This window comes from Gadus macrocephalus, chromosome 5 (assembly GCF_031168955.1).
Source record: "Gadus macrocephalus chromosome 5, ASM3116895v1".
In the NCBI taxonomy this organism is placed as follows: domain Eukaryota; kingdom Metazoa; phylum Chordata; class Actinopteri; order Gadiformes; family Gadidae; genus Gadus; species Gadus macrocephalus.
The window spans coordinates 17,311,719-17,331,171 of NC_082386.1; the positions used below are offsets into that span (position 1 = coordinate 17,311,719).

Sequence of the window (19,453 nt, forward strand, 5' to 3'; positions counted from 1 at the left end):
ATAAAAAAACAACAGTGTTACCCCTTATGTTTTTTTTCATGACCAATAAAAAACAACAGTGTTACCCCTTATGTTTTTTTTCATGACGACCAATAAAAAACAACAGTGTTACCCCTTATGTTTTTTTCATGACGACCAAAGAAAAACAACAGTGTTACGCCTTATGGTTTTTTTCATGACGACCAATAAAAAAACAACAGTGTTACCCCTTATGTTTTTTTTTATGACGTCCAATAAAAAACAAGTGTTACCCCTTATGTTTTTTTCATGACGACCAATAAAAAACAACAGTGTTACCCCTTATGTTTTTTTTCATGACGACCAATAAAAAACAACAGTGTTACCCCTTATGTTTTTTTCATGACGACCAAAGAAAAACAACAGTGTTACGCCTTATGGTTTTTTTCATGACGACCAATAAAAAACAACAGTGTTACCCCTTATGTTTTTTTTCATGACGACCAATAAAAAACAACAGTGTTACCCCTTATGTTTTTTTCATGACGACCAAAGAAAAACAACAGTGTTACGCCTTATGGTTTTTTTCATGACGACCAATAAAAAAACAACAGTGTTACATCTTGTTGTTTTTTCATGACGACAGATAAAAAACGACAGTGTTACCCTTCACGTTTCATTTGATTAAAAACGACAGTGTTACCCTTTATGTTTTTTTCCCATGATGACCTATAAAAAAACAACAGTGTTACCCCTTATGTTTTTTTTCATGACGACCAGTAAAAAACAACAGTGTTACCCCTTATATTTTTTTTCATGACGACCAATAAAAAAACAACAGTGTTACATCTTGTTTTTTTTTCATGACGACAGATAAAAAACGACAGTGTTACCCTTCACGTTTCATTTGATTAAAAACGACAGTGTTACCCTTTATGTTTTTTTCCCATGATGACCTATAAAAAAACAACAGTGTTACCCCTTATGTTTTTTTTCATGACGACCAATAAAAAACGACAGTGTTACCCCATATGTTTTTTTCATGACGACCAATAAAAAAACAACAGTGTTACCCCTTATGTTTTTTTTCATGACGACCAGTAAAAAACAACAGTGTTACCCCTTATATTTTTTTTCATGACGACCAATAAAAAAACAAGTGTTACATCTTGTTTTTTTTTTCATGACGACAGATAAAAAACGACAGTGTTACCCTTCACGTTTCATTTGATAAAAACGACAGTGTTACCCTTTATGTTTTTTTCCCATGATGACCATTAAAAAAACAACAGTGTTACCCCTTATGTTTTTTTTCATGACGACCGATAAAAAACGACAGTGTTACCCCTTATGTTTTTTTCCCATGATGACCAATAAAAAAACAACAGTGTTACCCCTTATGTTTTTTTTCATGACGACCAATAAAAAACAACAGTGTTACCCATTATGTTTTTTTCATGACGACCAATAAAAAACTAGTGTTACTCCTTATGTTTTTTTTCATGACGACCAATAAAAAACAACAGTGTTACCCCTTATGTTTTTTTCATGACGACCAAAGAAAAACAACAGTGTTACGCCTTATGGTTTTTTTCATGACGACCAATAAAAAAACAACAGTGTTACATCTTGTTTTTTTTCATGACGACAGATAAAAAACGACAAGTGTTACCCTTCACGTTTCATTTGATAAAAACGACAGTGTTACCCTTTATGTTTTTTTCCCATGATGACCATTAAAAAAACAACAGTTTTACCCCTTATGTTTTTTTTCATGACGACCGATAAAAAACGACAGTGTTACCCCTTATGTTTTTTTCCCATGATGACCAATAAAAAAACAACAGTGATACCCCTTATGTTTTTTTTCATGACGATCAATAAAATACGACAGTGTTACCCCTTATATTTTATTTGACAAAGACAACAGTGTTACCCCTTATGTTTTTTTTCATGACGACCAATAAAAAACAACAGTGTTACCCCTTATGTTTTTTTAAATGACGACCAATAAAAAACAACAGTGTTACCCCTTATGTTTTTTTTCATGACGACCAATAAAAAAACAACAGTGTTACATCTTGTTTTTTTTTCATGACGACAGATAAAAAACGACAGTGTTACCCTTCACGTTTCATTTGATTAAAAACGACAGTGTTACCCTTTATGTTTTTTTCCCATGATGACCTATAAAAAAACAACAGTGTTACCCCTTATGTTTTTTTTCATGACGACCAATAAAAAACGACAGTGTTACCCCATATGTTTTTTTCATGACGACCAATAAAAAAACAACAGTGTTACCCCTTATGTTTTTTTTCATGACGACCAGTAAAAAACAACAGTGTTACCCCTTATATTTTTTTTCATGACGACCAATAAAAAAACAACAGTGTTACATCTTGTTTTTTTTTCATGACGACAGATAATAAACGACAGTGTTACCCTTCACGTTTCATTTGATAAAAACGACAGTGTTACCCTTTATGTTTTTTTCCCATGATGACCATTAAAAAAACAACAGTGTTACCCCTTATGTTTTTTTTCATGACGACCGATAAAAAACGACAGTGTTACCCCTTATGTTTTTTTCCCATGATGACCAATAAAAAAACAACAGTGTTACCCCTTATGTTTTTTTTCATGACGACCAATAAAAAACAACAGTGTTACCCATTATGTTTTTTTCATGACGACCAATAAAAAACTAGTGTTACTCCTTATGTTTTTTTTCATGACGACCAATAAAAAACAACAGTGTTACCCCTTATGTTTTTTTCATGACGACCAAAGAAAAACAACAGTGTTACGCCTTATGGTTTTTTTCATGACGACCAATAAAAAAACAACAGTGTTACATCTTGTTTTTTTTCATGACGACAGATAAAAAACGACAAGTGTTACCCTTCACGTTTCATTTGATAAAAACGACAGTGTTACCCTTTATGTTTTTTTCCCATGATGACCATTAAAAAAACAACAGTTTTACCCCTTATGTTTTTTTTCATGACGACCGATAAAAAACGACAGTGTTACCCCTTATGTTTTTTTCCCATGATGACCAATAAAAAAACAACAGTGTTACCCCTTATGTTTTTTTTCATGACGACCAATAAAATACGACAGTGTTACCCCTTATATTTTATTTGACAAAGACAACAGTGTTACCCCTTATGTTTTTTTTTCATGACGACCAATAAAAAACAACAGTGTTACCCCTTATGTTTTTTTAAATGACGACCAATAAAAAACAACAGTGTTACCCCTTATGTTTTTTTTCATGACGACCAATAAAAAACAACAGTGTTATCCCTTATGTTTTATTTGACAAAGACAACAGTGTTACCCCTTATGTTTTTTTTCATGACGACCAATAAAAAAACATCAGTGTTACCCCTTATGTTTTTTTTCATGACGACCAATCAAAAAACATCAGTGTTACCCCTTTTTTTTTTTTTCATGACGACCAATAAAAAACAACGGTGTTACCCCTTATGTTTTTTTTCATGACGACCAATAAAAAACAACAGTGTTACCCCTTTTTTTTTTTTTCATGACGACCAAAGGAAAATTACAGCGTTACCCCCTATGTTTTAATGGATAAATATCGACAGTGTTACCCCTTATGTTTCATATGATAAAAACGACAGTGTTACCCCCTATGTTTTATTGACAAATATTGACAGTGTTACCCATTATGTTTATCTTCATGACGGCCGATAAAAAACGACAGTTACCCCTCATGTTTTTTCCATGTTGATCAATAAATAACGACAGTTGCACCCCTGTAGACGTTTTTGCTGGGATCCGAACCTGAGCTGCTTAGAGTGTTAACCTCCAAACTTTTCAACGCACCATCAATACACCGAATAAATTCATCACAATGGTTATACTTGACTTTATAATTCGCATGAAATAGAAAAATGCGCCTGCCAACCGAGGACAACACCCAGACTTGAACCCCGGTCTCCAGGGGGATAGCTCACAGCTCTCACCACATCCCACTGAGATTTGTAAGTGAAATATGTCAGAGGTTATATTAGACATTATATATATATTATATACATGATATTAGACATGATAGCATTATGTTTAAAATTAATGATATTGTGTTTTCCACAGAAATTAAGCCGCGGTCTCCAGTGGGTTAGGCAGAGTGCACTCCACTGCACCACTGAGGCGATAACAATACACAATAATCAATCATCAATAAAGAGGATATTCATGACATTAAAATACATGTGTGTATTTCTATTATTTCCCTTATGTTTTTTTTCATGACGACCAATAAAAAAACATCAGTGTTACCCCTTATGTTTTTTTCCCATGATGACCAATAAAAAAACAACAGTGTCACCCCTTATGTTTTTTTTCATGACGACCAATAAAAAACGACAGTGTTACCCCTTATATTTTATTTGACAAAGACAACAGTGTTACCCCTTATGTTTTTTTTCATGACGACCAATAAAAAAAAACTGTGTTACCCCTTATGTTTTTTTTCATGACGACCAATAAAAAACAACAGTGTTACCCCTTATGTTTTTTTTCATGACGACCAATAAAAAACAACAGTGTTACCCAGGGACGCGTGAAGTGGGTGTGCTTAGGGTTCTGCAGCACCCCCAAGTGAGAAAGTTTTCTGAACAAATCAATAAAATTTTTTTTATTATCATACATGATTTTTCATTAAATTATTGACATCCGCCCCTTTTATGATATTTATCAAATTATCATTTCATTTTATTTAGAACATTGTCTTTGTAGGCTGACGTAGGCTATGACGCACAACTGTCCATAGCTGAATATGGTACTATGCTGATTTTACATAAGCATGTTGGTGTTCAACATCTATTGTAGTGAACATTCTAAAACTGGTGTAAAAGGTTGCTGCCATATTAATAGACAAGTTTAATGTTATCGTTTTGATTCTGGAATCCCGCACGTAAACTGGTTGGCAAAAAAAGAGCAAAGACGGACGGTTCACTTGACGGAGAAACCGTCACATTCCTCATATCAGACAACTCGTAACTCTGGATAACAATGAAGGCTTTCTTTTATTGTCACTTTCCTTTGTAAACCTTTAGAAATAACCTTCTGAATCTTTGTTATAACGCTGTGTATATTCCCGGACCGCAACAGCTTGTCGGCATGTTGTTAGTGTGTGAAATTCAGCACAGTATCAGCCGAGTTGACTCTAATTTCCACCTTGTTTACTTGATAACGTTTGTGAATAACATTGGCTAGTTGGCAGAACTCTTTTTACACACCAGTAGAGTGTTTATCAGGAGCGGAGCCCTGAATGTGACATCACCCGTCATCTCGTCTCTGTAAACAATGGATGTTGCGCAGCATTTATTATGACGTCATTACATAGTCTCTCTCTCAGCACCCCCCCCCCCCCCCCCGGACTGACTTCCCGCGTCCCTGATGGATACACCTGTTGATTGTCACCTACCTGCCTGCCTGCCCCCCCTGTATTCTTATGGAATCAAATCCTTTCTACTGTCCCAACCTATACTCTACACTATTCGTTCTCTACTCTGATCAATCATACTCTACTCTACTTATTTTATACTATACTATTACTCTCCTCCTCCCCTACTCCTCTCCTTCCCTCGCCTCCCCTCCCCAAGGCATAACTCCATTTTCATAATGAACGGGCTCTCTGTCGTGGGGGCGGTGTTAATGTCCGTGTCCAAGGTGGCAAAGTCCTTCGAGGTGCTCATAGTGGGCCGGCTGGTGTTCGGAACGTTCATTGGGCTAGGCATGAGCATGAACCCCCTGTACATCCAGGAGGTCTCCCCCACCAACCTGAAGGGAGCCGTTGCAACCACCAACACCCTAGGGATCCTCGTGGGGATGGTGAGGACTTTGCACGAGGTCGGCTGCATGCGCCTTGTAGTAGTATTGGTCGACGGTGGTAGTAGTAGTAGTCATTGTAGTAGTTGTAGAGTAGTACTATTGATAGTGGCATAGTAGTAGTAGTACTAGTGGTACAGCAGTAGTATTGGTCAATGGTGATAGTTATAGTGGTAGTCGTAGTAGTAGTAATAATGGTAGTGGCATAGTAGTAGTGGTGGTAGTTATAGTAGTGGTTTATTAGTTGTGTTGGTTATAGGGGTACAAGTAATAATATAGTCATAATGCTGATCTAAATGTAAATGCTAGTGTGCTAATGCGGCGGTGTGTTGTGTTGCCTGGTTCTGCTCCAGGTGGTGGGTCTAGAGACGGCCCTGGGCACGAGGGATCAATGAGACCTGATGCTGTGCCTGTCCCTGATCCCAGCCCTCCTGCAGTACCTGCTGATGCCCTACTGTCCTGATCGCCACTGTCCCCCGCTACCTGCTGCTCACGAGAGGCCAGGAGGCCAAGGCTGAGTCCGGTGTGTGGACCACGCTGGGTGGGGTCGGTGGATTGGGTCGTTGGGAGGAGGGGTCGGTGGCTGAGTCCGGTGGGTTGAGTCCACTAGATGGAGTCCGCTGGGTGGGGTTGGTTGACTGAGTATGGGGGCACATAGATCTGTTACTGTAAGACTCTTACTATAAAGGCACCATTAAATGTATTAATATTTCTAATGCCCCCCCCAGCCCTGTTGAGACTGAGGGGTGACCAGGACATTGTGCGGGAGTAGATGAGGAGATGGAGGAGATGAAGGAGAGGGAAACCGACATCCAGGCCAGCATAAGCATCCAGCAGTTCTTCACCGAGGCCACCTACCGGCAGCACATCCTCCTGGTGCTGGTGATTGCCCTGGGCAGCCAGCTGTCGGGCTTCAACGCCGTAAGTCCTCCTGGTCTGGGACTGAAGGTGTTTTACATTTAGTGGATAGGGGCAGGGTCTTTCCAAAAATACTTTGCAGGGGATTGGATGAACCATCGGTCGCTGATTGGTTCGAACCTCCAGGGCTCAGACACAAGTGCATAACCAGCCTGGCAAGATGGATTCTTGTGTGATCCGGTAAATCCAGCTGCCTTACTAGTAAACCGCTCCTCCACCCCTTGCCCTCTTCCCTCCATCTCTCCTCCACCCTTCCCCCAACTTCTCCCTCCATCCATCCACCTCTTTCTTGCCCTCCAACTCTCCACTACGCCCTCCATCCTTCCGCACGTCTGCCTCATCAGGAAAAAAAACCTTTCAATCCTGCCAACACTCTCACTCATCTCACCTTATTCAATACTGACTCTCACTCCCTTAATACTCACTCAGTCACTGAATGACCTCACTGACACACTGACTAAACCCACTGACTCCCTAGATAGGGGACTACATTAGGGATCGACCCAGGGATAGAGCCTTTAGTCTAACATTCCTTACACTAAACTAACCTGCCCTCCTTCTGCTTTGTACCCGAGAGTATATATAAACCAGACGAGTAGAGAAATACCACCTCACAAGCTAATAGTCAAACGTCATTGATAAAACCCTGTGTCCTTTGGTCTCAGACAGGTGGAAGTCCCTGAAGATGTTTGATTTTGTCCAGTGTTTTCCCCTTGCAAACGCCTGCAGATTTTCTTTATCAAATTATATTTACTCACGGAATTTTCATATTTGCTCAAATAGAACAAACATCTAAATTTTTGTAAAATAAACCAGTCAAACTACATTGTGACTCTTTGAGCCAAGCTCATCAGCATTTATCTAGATGGAAACACTTTCGTTCTCCTGAAATATCATAAACCTTCCTTCTTACTAGTTTTGCAGTATTACAAGATTCAATTGTCACAAAGAATATGGACCAAGGATACACAGCAAGGGACATTGTTGGCAGGCTCCTGAATTAACACCTGCCACCAGCCAATGACGGATACATTTGACCATTTCACAGGTAAAACAAATTCAGCGTTACATATTCAAACAATTGCTTGGCTATTAGATTCTAAAAGTAAACGTTGGAGCCTGATTTTATGTAATCGTGAATGCTATGCAAGGTAAGCTAAATGCTAGGATGGGAATGGGATATATTCCTGGTATTTTGGTAGTCTTGGTGAACAAATACATTAGCAACTGTGTAAATATAGTGATAATGACATCCAAATGATCGTTATCTTTAATCAGATTCACCTTAAAACAATAAAGAGTTTATTAAAACCTAAAAGAGTTCCCTAGTGACAATCGTTTGTGCTAAATATGTCTCTGTTAACATATGTAATGTTCATCCTGGGACATTTTGGGACGTGGGTTCGACATTAATTATGAGCAGAGATTATTAGTTTAGCTTGTACTGACGAAATAGTAACAACTTTGAGTTCCTGTAGGGCATTTCCTTTGGTAACGAATAAAAAAGAATCCTAGAAAAGTAACATAAGGTGGCAACACATGTCAGTTTACCAGAAGCTAGGGTGGGACACCTTCTTGGGAGAGGGTCGGCGGGAGAAACAGAGGGAGAAAGAGAAGGAAGGATGTAATTAGTGAGAAGACAGGAGAGGGAGAGAGAATGGGAGAAACAGGGTGAGCCACAGAGAGAGGTCGAGAAAAAAAGGGGGAGGGATGGCCAGAGAGAGGGAGAGAGATATGGAGCAAGGCAGAAAGGGAGAGACAGGCAGAGCGGGAAAGGGGCCATGCATTACTTAAGGCCATCTCCCATGTCATTATTTGAAGCTTTGTGTGTACCATTAAATATAAATCAAATAAATATATAGGTGTTCATACCAATACGGCAGCTCCCGTTTGATTACCTGAGGACCACTGTGCTCTAAACAGGTTCAGATCAGAGTTCTACAGGTGTGTACACCTGACACACAGGTGTGTGTTTTGGGGAGATCTCGTCCAGTGTTGGTCCACGACAGCCATTTTATCACGCCTGCCCCAAATTCACCATCTGAGTGTGAACACATAATTTCTGTCAAGTTGTGTGCGTGTGTGTTCGTTATGTCCAGCACCAGTGGTGTGCTTGTGAATTTTGTCTCACGTGCATACTTGTGGTTGTTGAGTTTGTGCCAATGTGCATGTCTCCTCTCTTACCTTCCTCCTGCACTTGGTTCCAGCGCTAAGATTTGGACGTCCTATTCTCTGCATGGAAAAGACTCAACGGGTGAGGAAATACATCGATACAGTATATATCTATACATAGACATACATAGCTTTACATATATCTGTGGTGTGACTACATGTAACCCCTAAGGATCTATACCTACACACACACACATTCATCTACACATGTATCAATATATGTATATTGCTGTACATATACATTTATAGCTAGTTATTATTTTTGTTAATTTATGGATATAGATATGAGGTGTGTATGTTTATTAAATGGTTTTTTTTGTGCATAAATAGTGGAACAACTAGCACAAGATAAATATATTGACTCATTGTTATAATTCTAATTTCTTCTTGATATTTCTTTTAACAAGATATGCAATCGGTCTTGCCTCATTTATTGCTTTAAATTGACTTTCGCTGTAAATAAGATGAATTTAAGATTTTAAGTAAACCTTTATTTTGCAGACGCGACACGCCATCTCATCCACAAGCAATGGCATCAGTGGTGGTTTGTCTCTCCATTTTTACAAGAAAACTACTTAATGCTGTTAACTTATGGTAGTCTGAAAGTGAGATATCAGCAGATAGTAAAACCTATTTTCCATAGTATGCTACCATTCATGGTTAGCATACTGCTACAGTACATCATTTGTTATCATTGAGCATAAACATAAATTAATAAATTCCTCCATCATTAGCTGGATTACTATAATTGTGTATGATTAAAATGAAATTACACTTGAATGGGCACACAAATTTGTACCAAATTAAATGTTTGCTCTGGGTACTTGATCCCAAGATGACCTTTGATCCCTGTGGTGTGATCATGTGCGTTCGTGTGCATGTGTGTGTAGAATATTCTGCCGGCTGCCCTCCTGGGGTCAATTCTGTCTGCTGTACTGGGCTCACTGCAGATTGGCTACCACACCGGCAACGTCAACGCCCCTGCCATGGTGAGGACCTTAGGGAGGCTCATTGGGGGGAGTGTCTACATTTTGTCCACGTTTGTGAATTTGTTTGAGTTTGTGTGTATCTTTCTCTGTGCGTGAGCATGGGAGCAAGTGTATGTGTGAATGTGACTGTGTTTGTGTATGCGTATTCGTGCGTGGATATATAGTCTTCCGTGTCCGTGTGTGTGGATATATAGTCCTCCGTCTCTGTGTGTTTGCGTGTGCTCCGGTGCGTTATTCTGTGTCTGTGTGTGTTAGGGGCCCTTCTGAGACTCTGCCAATGCCTGTAACCAAACATGGATGTGATCTTAACATCTTCATCACCCACTGAATAACCTTTACAGTCTACTGCTACTCTCACACAGTATCAGAGTACTGTATTTTCCAACACAAAAGTGCAGTTGCTTTCTACACAACTCGATTATACCTTTTCAAGACTGATGAAGTCCATAAATAAGGACTTAATCAATAATATTATTTATGGTCCCTATGGCTGCTGATCCGCACCACTGTGATTTGTCCAAAGAGGGATTACATGATTCCTCTTTTGACCAATAACATTGCAGTGAATATCAATTATTTGTGATGTGGTCGCTATTGCCGCCACCCTGTACCACGTCAAAAATAAAAAGCAAAACTGAATTATGGTTGATTTGCACAGCAGTGCTATTGATCAGAAGAGGAATCATATGATCCGTCCCATGTGATATGCAGGTCATCCAGGAGTTCTTCAACAGCACATGGAGGGCCAGGTACAACGTGTCGATGCCTGACCAGAAACTGACATTACTGTGGTCGGTGTCTGTCAGCATCAAGGACTTCGGTGCTCTGCTTGGGGCACTGTGTTTCAAATACATGGTAGACTCTTTCGGCAGGTAACGGCGCTCGCACACCTCCAGGGATACACCTGTTGACTGTCACCTACTCGCAAGCCTGCCCTAGGGTCAAATATATTCTAATTTAATCAAATCCTTCCTAACGGGCTATCCTATCCTCTACTCTACTTCACCATACTATACTATTATTCTCCTCCAATCCCCTCTCTCCCTTCCCTCAAACAGGCGTAACTCCATCCTCATAGCGAACGGGCTGTCTGTAGTGGGGGCGTTGTTGATGTCCTTGTCCAAGTTGGCAAAGTCCTTCGAGGTGCTCATCGTGGGCCGGCTGGTGTTCGGAGTGTTCTGTGGGCTGGTCATGAGCATGAACCCCCTGTATGTCCAGGAGGTATCCCCCACCAACCTGAGAGGAGCCTTTGCCACCCTCAACCAGGTGGCCTACACCTTAGGAATCCTCATTGGGATGGTGAGGACATTAACTTTGCAGCTTTCTTCTGGCATTTGTGGAGGCAAGTGCCCTTTTGGTCGTTGGCTAGTCATTGTTATTGTTAGCTACATTAGCCTCTTTAGCAAACCAGCTCGAAAACAAACAACACAACTTTACATTGTATTGCACACACAGCAAGACCGTGCAATGCATAAATTGGTGACCGGCATAAAGTATCAATGTTATCAATTGTGTAAAAGCATTTAAAATCTACATTAAAATGACCAACGTGATACAAATACAAAGAAAATAAATCTCCTTACGGGCGCAGCCATTTTTTTTGTGAGTAGTAAGTTCGGCCTCACTGAACTCGCTCTACTTTCAAAGCAACATGATAGTACGACCAAAACGGGGCGTGCTTCAGTGAAATGCCGCAAGAAAGCTGGGATATTTGCAACTTACAACTTGCACGTATCAGCGTACAATCCAAATGGATTACAACATTATATTACATCATCACTGCGCTGGGCAGATCCACCGCGGTTTGGATCATACGTTTTTTGGAGGATCCCCCGCGAGGATGACAAATATGGAACATTGAAAACTTACCTCCTGGAGAGGTTTGGCTGATTCCAAACGTCGGAAGGTGGCTATTGGCTGTGTAGAGAATTCCGCCTTCTTAACGACTCCATAATCCCATCACCCACAAGAACAAAGCATGACACTGTTGTCTGGCAATTGTTCTGATCCTTCAGCAGGCAGCTCCGCCCAGACGAGTATAATAATAGTCACTATTATAGTAATTATAGTGCTTTTCACAGCAAGCTCCTCGGACTCTACCTTGATGTCACCATTTCCGTTTCCTGCTGGAGGCCTGCCCGTTCACAGCGTTTGCCGACCAAAAGCCACTTGTGTTTTCCATGGCCACAGTCACTGAGCCTTGGTCCGCCTGCCAGAGGCGGCACCTCACCTACATCAGGTGGTAGTGGTAGTAATAATGTGAATGGTATGGTAGTTGTAGAAGTTACAGTGGTATAGTAGTTGTGGGAGTTGAAGTGGTGATGGTATATCGGTAGAGGAAAATCTGTAATGCTTTCGGAAATCAGATTGCAACACATAGAACATGACGATTTAGAAAATGAGACTTCAGTTACATTTATAAAAATATACAAGATAAAATTGAATGAGAAAAAATCGGTATATATTGAAGTGATTTAAAGTGAAACACACCAATGTAAAATAGTTTTAACCATAAACAGCCAAAAGGCCACAAAATATTATAAGTCGTGATGCTGATGTAAATGTGAATGCTAGTGTGCTTATGCGGCGGTCACTGCGTGTTTGTTGTGTTGCCTGGTTCTGCTCCAGGTGGTGGGTCTAGAGACGGCCCTGGGCACCTGGGACCGATGGGACCTGATGCTGTGCCTGTCCCTGATCCCAGCCCTGCTGCAGTACCTGCTGCTGCCCTTCTGTCCTGAGAGCCCCCGCTACCTGCTGCTCACGAGAGGCCAGGAGGCCAAGGCTGAGTCCGGTGTGTGGACCACGCTGGGTGGGGTCTGTGGGTGGGGCACTAATATATCCGTTACTGACCCCCCTCGACGCACAAATTCCACATAGAAAGGTCCAAGCTGGGAAAAATCTCAGACTTTCTTGCTACTAGGCTGGCTCTGTGGTCATGTCCAGGCCAAACTTTAGAGCAGTTGTTCTTCTCTGCTCTAGCCTGTGTGTCATTAGTAATCGAAGGGTGTGATTTCCTCTGGACTCGCTTTCATATTTTCACTGTAAGAAGCATTGTAGCGCCCTTAAATGTATTAATATTTCTAATGCCCCCTAGCCCTGTTGAGACTGAGGGGCAATCCAGACATGGTGCGGAAGGAGCTGGAGGAGATGAAGGAGAGGGAAACCAACACCAAGGCCAGCATAAGCATCCAGCAGTTCTTCACCAAGGCCTCCTACCAGCAGCCTATCCTATTGGTGGTGATGATTGCCCTGGGCAGCCAGCTGTCGGGCTTCAACGCCGTAAGTCCTCCATCCGTCGATCACGTAGTCCTTCGTTAGGACGCTGATTGGTTCGAACTACTACTGGTTCGGACACATGCGCATAACCAGAACCCTGGCAAGTTGGATTCACGCGTGATCAAGATCTGGTGGATCCAGCTGCCTCGCTAGGTAACCACTACCCTGTTCTTCCACCCTTACCTCCATCTCTCCTCCACACTTCCCTCTACCACTCCTCAATCCCTCCACTATGCCCTCCATCCTTCGGCACCTCTGCCTCATCCCTAAGTAGAAAAAAAATATTTTGTTCTATTTGTAGATGATCAATTACTCCACCAAGATGTTTGAGGATGCCTTCAGTGAAGCCAAATACCTGACGCTGGGTGTGGGCGCTGCGAACCTGACCTTCTCTGTGGTGGCAGTGAGTACCTAGTGTTTTTCAGGAGTTAATAACTACTAAGTAACTAGTTCCAGGGCCTAGCAGGCTTTTAAATGTCTGTCCATTTAGCACCTATATCACTCCTTATCATCCCTGGATGAAGGGTACCCTCTTCTGTATTTTCCCATAAAGTTTCCTCCCTCTGGGTTTGGGTTTTGAGACAGTTCGCCGCTCAAAAGGCTTCACAGGCACACATACATTATTGCAACATTTCACCACACTTGACTTGGCTATCTGGAACTCACCCTAAAGGCAAGGCAGTAAGGCAGTGGTTAGGGACCGAGCAGTGGAACACGGAATGGTTTGGGAACCCCTGATGTAAGGTGTGGTTGTCTCTGATCAGTTCTTCCTGATGGAGAAGGCTGGGCGGAGGAAGCTGCTGCTAACGGGGTTCCTAATCATCTTAGTGTGCAACCTGCTCCTGTCCATCGTGGACGGCCTACAGGTAAGAGACTCCCCTTTACCTCATTTGTTCAAGGTATCATTTAGATATTTATAATTATAGTTCATTACATATATTATCATCATGTCATATATTTTGTCAGCGCAGAGAGCGATGAAAGTGGGCGGGATGAAGGTGGGTATGAGGAGAGCAGGAAAACATGGAACCTGTGGTCCCTAAAAGTCGTGGAGCCCTCCTTAATTAGTGAGCTCGCAGCTTTAGCTAACCAGCCAACCAGGAACTTATTGAACGTTTCATCCCTGCTTTTGTGAAGCAAACCTCTCTAGGGCGTTTGGAGTACAGTTTTCTTCTCCTCCTCTTGCAGACCCTGGTGCCGCAACTTCAGTTCCTGCAGGTAGTTGCGGTGTTCTGTCTGGTCGCTGCTTACGAGCTAGGTCCCGGACCCATCTCATGGTTCATCGCCGCCGAGCTGTTTGACCAGCAGGCCCGGCCTATCGCCATGGCTTTTACCAGCATGTTAAACTGGGGAGGGAAGTTCCTTCTCGCCCTCATCTACCCCCCGTTACTGGTGAGTAATGCCTTTCCATTCATCTTCCTTGCACTCTTTTTTCATTTATCTTTCCTTTTGTCATGCACAATTATAACTCCCCTTTGCTGGTGGTATACCCTGTATTTTATTCTTAATGTATTTCCTTTATTTATCTGTCTGTAACTACGATCCTTAACTTGACCTAGTGACATATAAACCTCTGCACACTGTTGAAGCTTTGCCAGATGCTATGCTACACGCTGGTGTGCTAGCCTCTTCGCTAGATACTGCACCCTCAGCTATGCCAGCCACTGTGCTAGCTGCTGCACTCATCGCTACACTTGCCACTACAGGCAGCTCACCCCCTCACTCTGCTCTCCTCCTCAGGATGTGTTGGGCGGCTACGTCTACCTGCTCTTCATGGCCATAGCTCTAGTTTCCCTCTGCGTCACCTGGTTCCGGATGCCGGAGACCAGGGGCCGCAGCTTTGACGACATTGCTGAGGAGTTCCGCGGGGCAGAGGGAATTCTCATGCAGAACAAGAGTCACTTCAACACTTTTTAATGACCCAGGGAACTGTAATGTATTCTTTGGTCTCAGACCTTATCTCTGCTAACTTAGTTACGTGTGGTCTAGTTAAATGTTGTTACGTGTTGAGAGATGTAATATTGGACACTGAAGGAGTTAGTCTAATAAGCGTTTCAAATGGAGACGGGAATCCATAATTTTATATGCACCTCTACTTTAAAATGCTGCTCTTCCTCAGGGATGTTTTTTTTGCTCTTTTTTATCCTCATTGCATGCGGATTGATTTTATGCCAGGATAAGACTAGATTTAGTAACAATTAAGTACCTTCAAAACTTGACTGGTTTTCTAACGGTGTACACAAACCTCATGGGATACCCAGTTTTTAAATGGTTCAGCTGTAACTCACTGCAATCCGTTTCAAAAAAATCTTCATAAACTACAACGCCTTATAGGAATTAGTCTGAGATATCAACCCAGAAACACAGACGTTCCTTTTAGCAGATGAGGACTTATTGTGACCCTATGATCCATATTCACCTGTAGCAGCCATCTTGATTCTAAACTTCAGCTAGCGTTTAGAACCAAGATGGCCACTAGATGAACCTGAGTTTTTGCCGTTCAGGGAACATCCTTGATTTTATTACCTCAACTGCCTTAAATATCCACACAAAGTACCTAAGGGTTAAGAGTTCAACTTGAATACCTTAGAATAACGTCATAAGTTTGCTACACCTCAACTAAAACCGAAAAGATTTCAGTGTATTCACTCTTTACCATGCATTTTTAATAGGTTATTCATAGGTTAACATCCTGGGGTTTTCTCAAGTTTTACCATTACGGGGTTATTTCAAAATAAAATAAATAATTTTAATGAAAGAATAAAAACATTAAATAGTTAATGTGAAAGAACTAGGCCTGTCACTTTTGAGGAATCAAGCTCCAACGGATATCGAATATCAAGCATGTATTCGAATATATTCGGATATCACGTAAAAAGAAAACACGTAACGGAGATTCAAGATTCAGGACTTTATCAACTTAATCAATGTCAAGTGCCAGTATGCATGCACAGCGCAAACAATGATGCGACAACTAAAACAGGAGACAGATGTCTATAGCTAGTAGTAGATAGTCTATCTGCAAGAAATTAATTTCTTAAGGTTGTTTGCTAGGAACACCAGTCTATCAACTTCATCTGGATCAAGTGCGGCTTTATTTTTATTCGCAATTTACCGGCGGTGGAGAACACGCGTTCGGAGCACACAGACGTGCCTGACACCCACACAGGTATTTGCGCACCCGTTACTGCCATGAGATGGCAAACATTTAAATAAAAACCAAATGGTCTAATCCAGTGCTTCTCAAATGGTGGAGCGCGCCTCCCAGTCAGGGGGGGCACGAGCGGCAGAGGGGACTTAAGGTACGGCCACACTGAACGCATTACGCGAGTCAGAGTCATAGAAAATCTGCATTTTTGCAAAGGGAACCATTGGTTTTGGCGCGTAGATGCGTCAGAATCCTGACGGGAGATCCTGGCACCAACCCGGGCTAGCCGGTCATCGAATAGGGCCCCAGTCAACTGAAAATACAGCTGAAACCGGCCGTCATCCAGGCGGAGTTCCTGGAGGAGGTGGTGAAACTCACCCAGCTGTGAGTGCCTACGGAGGATGTCATGCATCCAAACACAACAGCGTTTGGGTTTCCTACTCTCCTCGAACTCCCACAGCAAAATACAGCGCAGCGATGGTGGTGATCTCAGACATGTTTTTGGAGCAAAAGAAAAGTAGCGGGGGAAAAAGGTTTTGGCCGAGCTCATCTAGCATCGTTGGCGCGTTTAACCATTTTTGTGTCTTATTTTATTATTTTAATAAGTTACTTATTTTATTTTATTTGAATTCTAAATAAACCCAATACCAAGGGTCAGAAGTTTTACTAGAATTTTCATTTTACAAAGTCATGACAGAGGGACTTTGTGTCTTTATTCATGCTTGAAAGATGAACATATATATATATACATATTTTTGAAAGGGAATAAGCTGATGAAGCTGACAAGTGACCAATGTTTACTGTTTAAAAATATTTTGAATTAATTGCAAACCCCAGTGAATCATTTGCTCTTGTTTCTTTCTGTCTTGAGATTCACACAGACTTAGCAGTCTTGTTTAAATGTTACAAATCGAGTTAATAAACTAAACTTGGAAATTATTTTAAGTTGTTGCCGATGTTATCTCAGCTAATTTAATTAATCTATTTTGATAATAAGGTGATTGTATGAAGAATGCTGGTGCCAGCAACTCATACAGTGGTTTTCTACAGATAGATAAATAAATATTAGCAGGTTCTCAATAATATTTCAAAAAAAATTCTAGCTCCTAGGGGGGGAATGACAGAAATAATTGAGAACCACTGGTCTAATCATAGACTGTAAAAAATGGGCTACATAACATGCCACTTTGAAAAAGATTTCACGTCAAATTCGAATGCATACTCAAATATCGAATAAGAAGTAACAGCCCTAGAAAGAACCTGTTTCTCAGTAGGACTTGTACTCTACTGCTCTAGGGTGCAAGGCCATTATGTGTTCTAGATAATGTCCCTCAAGTCATATGACAGGGCTGTTATGAGACAGCTTCAGGGAAAGTAATAGGGACATTCCTTCCCATGAATAGGCTAGCGTAATTAGAGTGCGTGTGTGATACTCTCCCTCATTGCCTACATATCTCTCCTCTCACCCACCCACTCACCCAATCGACCTCCTGTAGCCTTATTACTCTCAATTAGGTGGCAGTGTTGTCATGCTTTTTATATGCTTCCTTATCAATACATATTTATATGATTTATGGGTAACACTGTACAATAAGGGTACATTATTTAACCATTAATTAACATTGGTTAATTCAGTAATAAGCATTATTACATAGCGTTAGCATAGGGGTTAGGGTTAGAATAAGAGTTAGGGTTTCACTCCTTAACCGATTCAATGATTTATTCATTAATACTTTAGTTAACCTAAACACCATTAGTAAATAATTACTAGACCATCAGTTAATGTAAATAAACTCTTAGCGAATACTTATTACTGAATTGACTAATGTTAATACTTGGCTAATTAATGTACCTTATTCTAAAGTGCTACCGATTAAATTGTGTCAACCTGAGAAGAAGTTTGATATTTCCTATTTGTTTATATGAATAAATCACCTGACAATGTTTTGTAAGAATGGGTTTGATGGAAAATACAAAGATGAATTTACTAATTAATGTAACTGATTATGGTAACAGATTAGAATCTTAACATCCACATGATTATTATCTGTTTCTATAAACTAACTATAAACCATAACCCTAAATTCCAAAAGCTTATTTATTATGTAAAATGCAGTGGTTGTTGTTTATGTATTCATTTAAATCATGTTATCATGTAATTAATTATCATTTTACAAATGTTATGATTGATTAACATTGCCTGGTTGTGCTTCCTGTGTTTTTGTAAAAATGTTTTCCATTGAGTTAGAGTAATAAAAAATAAATAAAGTGGACCCATGGAACCGGTAAATCTAATAAGATCAAACTGATGAATCTAATAAATGTACAGAGGAATGAATCTGACGAGTAGATTATTTTAACAATGTGTAGAACCAGTGAAAAGAACTCGGGACAATCAAAGCGAACCAAAATATACAGATATACAGTATTTGATTATTTGTTATTATATAATTATTATGCAAAATGTATTTTATTTTTATGTATTCAACTATTAATTGTATTTCTTTCCATGGTTTCATTAATATTAATGAAGGGGAAGAAATTGAAACAGATGAACAATTTGATGAAAATGTGGCCCTTTGTAAAACCGAAAAGATTAATCTGAGGCAGAAGAATTTTAAGGGTAAAACCCTTGAGTCTGGTGAATTTAACAATAGTAAGATAAGGCAAAACTCACAAATTGGTGGAATCCAAAATAGTGAAAGCTTATTACAATGAAACATTAAAGCTGATGGACCCTGGAAAACCGAGGCATCCGATGAGTCTGATCAATTTAACAACAAACTAATCTGATGAGTCACAGGTTCAGCCAAAACCAAATAATTCGTGGTATCTAAAATAACAGGTAAGATAAAATCCAAACTCATACAAAATATATGCACCAAAAGATTTACACCTAAAGGTACCGTTAATAATATAAAATATATACACAAACAGATACACACCCAAGTTAAAAAGCAAACTAACCATAACAATCCCAAGGTAATACCCTGACAGATAAGTAATGTCTAACAAAAAATGTGACCACCATCAGTTCTGTGTTACCTCCTCTCTTCTAAACAGTTACACAAATTGACTCCTCCCACATTTGTGGTTCCGATATGATTGTGAGATTGAAATAACAGACACT

General features: G+C 40.4%; 1 protein-coding gene across 1 annotated transcript; it reads left to right on the top strand.

Moving 5' to 3' along the window:
• Positions 1 to 8,814: 8,814 nt before the first annotated feature.
• On the top strand, positions 8,815 to 17,532 carry LOC132457305 (solute carrier family 2, facilitated glucose transporter member 1). The gene is made up of 12 exons (XM_060051543.1): positions 8,815 to 8,992; positions 9,412 to 9,454; positions 9,801 to 9,899; positions 10,611 to 10,771; positions 10,958 to 11,198; positions 12,528 to 12,690; positions 12,994 to 13,178; positions 13,477 to 13,578; positions 13,940 to 14,041; positions 14,364 to 14,567; positions 14,916 to 15,515; positions 15,630 to 17,532. The coding sequence occupies exons 2-11, from the start codon at positions 9,440 to 9,442 to the stop codon at positions 15,090 to 15,092; spliced, it is 1,449 nt and encodes a 482-aa protein (XP_059907526.1). The 5' UTR covers positions 8,815 to 8,992; positions 9,412 to 9,439; the 3' UTR covers positions 15,093 to 15,515; positions 15,630 to 17,532.
• Positions 17,533 to 19,453: the final 1,921 nt, after the last annotated feature.

Excerpts from the sequence above, each read along its gene's own strand:
- LOC132457305 (XM_060051543.1), top strand. Across the intron at positions 12,691-12,993 it reads GGAGGCCAAGGCTGAGTCCG|CCCTGTTGAGACTGAGGGGC; the intron begins GTGTGTGGACCA and ends AATGCCCCCTAG. Across the intron at positions 13,579-13,939 it reads TGACCTTCTCTGTGGTGGCA|TTCTTCCTGATGGAGAAGGC; the intron begins GTGAGTACCTAG and ends GTCTCTGATCAG.